Genomic DNA, 7,584 nt, shown 5'->3' on the forward strand with positions numbered 1-7,584 from the left:
CACTTTTGCTGAGATTACAATTATTATTCCTACTAGCATAGTTTAAAAATCACTAATTCAGCCCCCAAAATCATGGAATTGGTACCAAAGTAACAAAATTTTAATTTAAGATGATGCCATGTTCCTTGGCAGCTTCTTCAGCTTTTATTTTCCATGCTTTTCGTATAGGCGAGTGACTGTTAATGTTGTCTGCCCTCTCAAATTTAAAGATTAACTATATTGTGATATGTGTAACGTAAGTACATGATTTGTATACGTATAGCATTTGTAAATAATGCTTTTAAGCATAGCATTTGTAAATGCTGTTTTGGAAGTGCTCATAGCAAAGTGGTGTGGAAAAATAAGAAAAGCAAGTGTAATTTTCCAACAAATTACTAACACCTTAAATGTACAAGGAACAGTATTTCTAAAGGGAAATGAAATACAGTATCTTCATTAAAAAAATATATCTACCTGGTGGAGATGGCGACCTGAGGGGCGCAGATGGCAGAACCAGGACCAGACGGGGGGTGGGACTGGAGCAAGGGAACAAAGCGCAGGCGGGAAAATTCCACAGAGGAATTCGTTATGGTGAACTGAAGATGGGCCTGGAAGAGACTGCAGCATCCCGAGGAGCGCCTCCTGCACGTGCGTGTGACGGCCCTGAACGACACCGTGACGTACCGTTAACCGCAGGAGTTTTGGCAGTTCCTACCTGCTCTCTCCCGAGGCGTGTCACGGCATTAAGGAAACCGATGGGAAACGGCACGGTTTCCCTCACGACCGCAGCATTACCCTCTGCCGTATTATTCCACTGAGACCGTGGTTGGGTTTTGAGGTTTTTAGTGTTTGGGGTTTTTTGGTGGTGTTTTTATTTTTTTTTTTTTACTTTTCTTGTGTTTTAAACGCGTGGTTTGGGGAGGATACGATTTCCCTGCCTTTTCCAGTTCTCAGTGCTACTTACGCCTGCATCGGCGACCCCAGGGCCGGGCCGGGCCGCCGCCGCCTACCCACAGCGCCCCACGGCGGAGAGCGGGAAGCGCCGACAGGTCACGCAGTCCACCGCCGAGTTACCGATTCGCTCGAGCTGCTCCTCACCAATCGTGACATCGGCGATCTGCTACAAAGCCGTCCCGTGCCCGCGTTCCCCCCGGTCTGTCTCGGGTGGTGTGGCCCCGCGCCGTCGGAAGGGGAGAGGGAGGCGGAGCCAACCATCGCGGAGGTGGGGGGGAGCGCGGCCGGCGGAGGGCTAGGACGAGGGGAGGGAAGGCGGGCGGGACGGCAATGGCGGCACCGGGGGGGCTGCTCCGGCCGCAGCCGAAACTGTGGGTGGCGCAGGGGAGTCCCGAGGCGCCTTCGGTGCGGTTTTAACTCCTGGTTTAAACATGAAAAGTAGCCATAATGCCCTTTAAGCACCCGGTGACGCCCCATAGCTCCCGTTCCCGGGGAGAAATGACCCGTTGTCAGCTGTGCTGCAGCCTCTGGCCTGTCGCGGGGTGCCGGAGGCCTGCGCCGGAGCGGCGCCCGACCCGGCGGTGGCCGAGGCAAGGCGAGAGAGGGGCTGAGCCGCCAACGCTGGGCACGGCCCTCTCCTGCCGCCTGACGTGCCTGTGGGCGGCAGCGGCGTTAGTCACTCGTCAGGCCTCGCCATAGGTGAGGGCTGGTGGTGTTACACCTCAAGGGAGGTGGTGTCACGGTGCATCTCGCTCAGGTGTGCTTGAGGTACTGTGTCCCCTGACACCCCAAGGCTGATAAAAGGTGGGTGGAGGTAGAAAGATGAGGAGTCTTGTCCAAGATCTGTAATTGCTTTGGTGACAGACCCAGGAAGAGTGCCTTGACTGTTTCTGAGTTTTCTAGACCATTCCGCCTGATGTAAAGTTTGAGATGATGACATGCTTAACATGGTAATGGTAGGACATGACACTTTGAGGTGAATGCACACTTTTTCCCTTAGAAGAACAAAGCTGTTAATGCTCGTTTGTTGATACCTCTAGCCAGCCACCTAGTAGTTAAAGCCCCGGGGGGAGTTTTGCGGCAAAATGAGAGAGTGCCTTGCAGTCCACAGTGGTGCAAAGTCATATTTGGTAGCAGCCTAAGTGAGAAGAGCACACTAGAGGCGTTCAAAAGTGAACATGTTTCTATGCTCTGTCTGCAGTAACACATACTATTGATTTCAGTCATGGAAACTACATCCCTTTCTGCAGGGTTGGAAATAGGCTTTCATATGAAAAGCAGGTTATTAACTTTGCATACTTGGAATGTTTTTCACATTGGCTGCTTTTTTTTTCTGTTTGTGTCTTTTCCGCCCAGTTACAGGCATGTGCTTGAAGTGATTGATTTCCACCATGTTCTCACAGTGCTCGCGGGATCTATTAAAGATTGCAAATCTTCATCTCTGGAGTCTGAATTTAAATCCGCATTTACAAAACCACCGAAGAGCTTTCAGCAAGTCACTACCTGCATATCGAAGGAAAGTAGTTGTTACAGGTATTGGCTTAGTGTCCCCTCTTGGTGTGGGGACTCAGTTTGTGTGGAAGCGCCTTCTCCAAGGAGACAGTGGGATTGCATCGCTAGATGGGGAAGAATATGCAGGCGTCCCATGTAAAGTGGCTGCTTGCGTGCCAAGGGGAAATGAGGAGGGTCAGTTCAATGAAGAAAGCTTTGTGTCAAAGTCAGAGATCAAATCCATGAGTTCTGCTACTGTTATGGCCATCGGTGCAGCAGAGCTAGCAATGAAGGACTCTGGCTGGTCTCCCCAGTCTGAACAGGACAGCCTAAGTGCTGGTGTGGCAATTGGGATGGGAATGGTTCCACTGGAAGAAATTTCTGATACAGCTGCTTTATTTAAAACAAAGGGTTATAACAAGGTCAGCCCATTCTTTGTCCCAAAGATTTTAGTCAATATGGCAGCAGGCCAAATCAGCATTAAATACCAACTGAAAGGGCCGAATCATGCTGTGTCAACTGCGTGTACCACAGGCGCACATGCTGTTGGAGACTCCTTTAGATTTATTGCAGCTGGTGATGCTGATGTCATGTTGGCTGGAGGGACTGAGGCTTGCATTAGTCCTTTGTCCTTGGCTGGATTTGCAAGAGCTCGGGCCCTCAGCACGAGTTTTAACTCAAGCCCTAAAATGGCCTGCCGACCATTTGATGCGCAGAGAGAAGGGTTTGTCATGGGAGAGGGTGCTGCTGTGCTGCTCTTGGAAGAGTATGAACACGCTGTACAGAGAGGTGCTAGGATCTATGCAGAAGTTTTAGGTTATGGACTGTCTGGTGATGCTTGCCACATAACAGCACCTAATCCAGAGGGAGATGGTGCATTCAGGTAAGAACTATATGTTGATTATGATGGCTACTTCATATGTTAATTATAGTGGTTACATGTGTTTCTGTTATTGTGTGCTTTTCCTAGAGAAATGCTCTTCAATCTTGAATTAATATTCCAAAAGCCTGAAAACTTAATCTGAAAAATGAAAGAGCTTTTGGTAAGGCTTTGCCACAATTTTCTTTTTTTAGTAGCAAGGTAAAGGCCAGTTCTTGCTAGAATCAGCCTGTTTTGCATAGAGTTACAAGAACTTTCTCTCTGTGAAAAGATTTTGCATTTGGTGTCTACAACTGTTTACACAAGTAAGTCTCAATGGAAACCTCTTTTTAAAATTTTTGTGGTATGACAGAACCTGTTCAGGTTCTTCTTCGCCCTTTGTCAGGTCATGTCATTTGTTGTGGTCTGGAAGGGGAATAGTGTTTCTAAAGAAATCTCAAGTGATGAAAGCTGTACAGCACTTGGAGAATCTAGTCTGTTAGAATAATTACTGTATATGTAATCAGCATTAATTGTGGTTATTCTGATTTAGAAAAGACTTCAGCTCTTCGTAGGGGAAGTAATTTAGATCATATGCCTTTGTTACAGTCGTATTGAAATACTTCATTCTGATGCAGCTCAGAGGGTTGGTGGAGGGACATAGCAGAAATACATTTCAGTACTGTTTAGTGAGATGGTGAAGCTTCCATCATTGTTAATCTCATCAAAACCAATTCATAGGTAGATGATATTAATCTAATCTTTATCTTTGACCTAATTAAATTGTCAGTTAAATTACACGGTAAGTATATGTGCTGTTTGTGAGCTATGCGTAGGCTGAATACTCTTGCTGACACTGGCATCTTTAGTAAAGATTTAGTTTGCATTATTCTGAATGTATGTGAATATTTAATAAAATTCAATATATCACTGCACAAACAGATCAAACTTCTGCATGGTATTGTAAAGCTGTGTTTGCATCTTTATTGGGTTAACAGATTTTTCAAGGAGTATAATATACCAGGTTTTCCTCTATGCTGTTTGATTCATACTTAATTGTTCTGTGGTCTTAGGTGTGAGTTGAGTAATCAGTGTCTTATCTCAAATTCTCAGACTTGTTTACCCTTGAGATGATATGGCAATATATTGTATCAGAATTTTTGTATATTTTATGATTGCAGTAGCATATAAATTAAATTCACAGCGAGAAGTAGTTGAAAGTTAATCTTGGTATCTCTGAAATGTTGAGCCTTTCCACCCTTGAGATGAGATAATACATTTTAATACAATCTTCACACCAATATTTTGTTACTGCAGTGGTATATGAATTACATCTGAAATGTATATGCTTCTCTGACTTTTCTGTAGGAAAAAAATTTCAGGGGAATATATTTTTTGCCATCTTCTAATAACTACTTGAGTTGGAGACTGATACATATGTTGGAATAAACAGGAAGAAAGGAGCCGCAAAGCCAGACTCAGAAATGTGGATATAAACTGTGTTCTACACAATTAATATAATCTCCTTAAGTAAATATGTTCCTTGCAGCTGACATATTTAACTAAATTAATGTATCTGTTTCCCTCAGGGTTGATCAGTAATCTTTTTTGCCGGGATGTTGGCTCACTGTCTAGTGACAGTGAGCATCAGTGGCCCACACCCTAAGCTAAGCTGGGTGCTTCTGAGGGTAGAAGGCTGTACTCGAGACATTTAAATTTGTACAGCAGCCTGTGATATCTTTTGTTTTTTTAGCTTCCTTTTATTTACTTATTTTTCATAAATTTCAAAAGAGTCAATAGTCCTTTGCTCAGAGATACTTCGTTAAGATTTGTGTGCAAGGAGGGATGTGTGATTCATCCCCTTCTTTCTGTGGGAAATCTGTGAGAAAATCACAGTATGGAGCTGTATTGATCCTTCTGTGATTTTCATAAAAAAGTGTGTTTTGTAGAGGCAGTCACAGTCCACAGGTCATCAGGAGTCAGAATGGAACATACCATGTCAGGGTAGGAGAGTGTGACTTTCAGTAAATTTCATTTTATATATAGGAATTTGTGCTATCTCCTTGACATTGTTTATCCTCTGGAAAGCCTGCAAAAGAAGCTCACGAGGAGGAAGACTGCAGAATTTTTCTTTCATTTCCCAATATTTTTGTTTGATAGAGCATTTTTTTTTCCTAATTCCCTAATGCTGTAAATATGAGGGGAAATAAAATGTAAAAACTAGGGAATCTTCTTTTCACTTAAAATGGGAAGGGGATTTCTTGGACCATTGTACTGAATGTTACATTAATGTGTCACTACGCTAGAGAAACTAAGGTGGAGTATTTTTGTAATAATTTCAGGTAGTTATTTCTCAAATGTTTTCAAATTTTGCATTGGAAAGGGTCTTTGATATATTAATGTAGTCTGTAGAGATTGTTTGTTATATCTTCTTTCTTTCTCTTTCCATTTTTCCCAATTGTGGAATTTTTATCAACAAGTCTGATTTTATAGTGGGCCTCACCACTACTGTCTTTCTTGGGTGGCTGAATGTAGATGCTAGTGTGTTTAGTATAGATGAATCAATCTCTTGTCATTTGCACCTCTGGTAAAGTATGTCATGCAGATTTTCACATTTGGTAAACATTTTAGAACACTGTATACTTTTGCTTTTGGTTTGTACATGTGTGTTAGTGACAAAAGTAAAATGGGAAATTCAGCATTCTTTCTGTCTTCTTTTTTTTCCTTAGGTGTATGTCTGCAGCAATAAAAGATTCTGGATTCAAACCTGAAGACATAACATATGTCAATGCGCACGCAACTTCTACACCTCTAGGAGATGCTGCTGAGAATCAAGCAATCAAGAGACTTTTTAAAGATCACTCACGTAATATTGCAGTTTCCTCAACAAAAGGAGCAACGGGACATCTCTTGGGGGCTGCAGGAGCTATTGAAGCAGCTTTTACTGCACTGTCCTGTTACCATGGAATTTTGCCACCTACTCTCAACTTACAGAAAACGGAGGCAGAGTTTGATCTCAATTATGTTCCTTTAACAGCTCAGGAGTGGAAAACTGAAAAACGGCGTATAGCACTCACAAATTCATTTGGTTTTGGTGGTACTAATGCAACTTTATGCTTTGCAAGTGTTTAACTTCTGCTGTGGATGTTGGGAAAAATGGCACTGACAATTATTTTCCATACTGCCACCCTTGGTGTATACTGTGATCTTTTCTCAGCTTTGAGAATTGCTCATTTGGCATGTAAGAACTTTATTCACCCTTACATTTACATCAGTAATTCTTTTAGAAAGAGGGAACTTCTTTTACTCATTTTAATAAAAAGAAATAAAAGCCCTATTCTTTGTGTGCTGAAGGATTTTCTGTTCTTGACTAGAAGAGGAGACATTGATCATTCTGTGTTTTTGCTTCATTAGAATAAATTTTTCAAATGCATGTGGCAGAGAAATTTCTCAGAAACATTTATGCAAAAGGGAGGCTGGCTAACATGTTAGGTCTCTGCAGTCGTCACTTGATGACTTAGTGCATGATGGTACAAGGGTCATGACTGAGCTCCCCTTTGTTACCCATTCCATTTATAGTTCTGCCTTTTTCCTCATTGTAAGTTGTTTCAAATATCATAGACTTATGCACATTTTTCCAAACAGATGATATTCGGGAGACAATAATATAGGAGTTCATAAGTTCTGACAGTGGTTCATTTTCTTTTCAGCTTTATTCATTTCCATATATTGTGTTACTTCATTAGCCATGGCGTGGGGCGGTAACAATGAACTGTGTGTACAGCATGGCCTATGCATCTTACATGTGACACAGGAATAGAATTAGTAGGTGATAACCTGTTTTGTTCTGAAATTTTAGAGAAAAATAGCAAGATTGATATTCAAGTATGGTATTGAGGATTTTAAAAAGAGTTACACAGAAAGAAAAAAACTTTTGAAACCCCTGGTTGTTCTGCCAGAAAGAAAAAATAGAACTAGCCAAACTTGGAAAAACAAGGAATCTCTTAGGAAAAAAAAAAGAAAAAAAAGGATATGCAAGAAACAAATCCGAGTATTGTGTTGAGGATGACAAAGGGGAAGAAAGAGAACAGGAAAATGAAGTTGTACCTGAAGTTAAAATATTGATGGTGGTTTAGGTTGTCTCTTGCAAAGAACAAGTAAAGGACTTTGGCTGTTCCTTCTGGTACCAGTCAGCATCTTAGCCAAGTAGTGGCTTGATCGATAGCATGTAAGTGAGTGAAGTCAGACATCTCTATTGGTAGGTTAGTTTATTAAAAGACTTTCCACCAGTTTTCTTTTTT

The 7,584-nt window shown here is 42.1% G+C and overlaps 1 protein-coding gene across 1 annotated transcript; it reads left to right on the forward strand.

The window, feature by feature from the left end:
* Nucleotides 1-1,119: 1,119 nt before the first annotated feature.
* OXSM (3-oxoacyl-ACP synthase, mitochondrial) lies at nucleotides 1,120-6,608 on the forward strand. The gene is made up of 3 exons (XM_082479131.1): nucleotides 1,120-1,201; nucleotides 2,290-3,307; nucleotides 6,013-6,608. Exons 2-3 carry the CDS (start codon nucleotides 2,325-2,327, stop codon nucleotides 6,413-6,415), a joined length of 1,386 nt encoding a protein of 461 aa, XP_082335257.1. The 5' UTR covers nucleotides 1,120-1,201; nucleotides 2,290-2,324; the 3' UTR covers nucleotides 6,416-6,608.
* Nucleotides 6,609-7,584: the final 976 nt, after the last annotated feature.

The sequence above is a fragment of the Vanellus vanellus genome, assembly GCF_965231255.1.
Source record: "Vanellus vanellus genome assembly, chromosome: 2".
NCBI classification, from domain to species: domain Eukaryota; kingdom Metazoa; phylum Chordata; class Aves; order Charadriiformes; family Charadriidae; genus Vanellus; species Vanellus vanellus.

Bases quoted from the DNA above. Each gene is read 5' to 3' on its own strand.
- OXSM (XM_082479131.1), top strand. From the start codon at position 2,325: ATGTTCTCACAGTGCTCGCGGGATCTATTAAAGATTGCAAATCTTCAT. The intron at 3,308-6,012 runs GTAAGAACTATA...TTTTTTCCTTAG, and splicing joins GAGGGAGATGGTGCATTCAG to GTGTATGTCTGCAGCAATAA.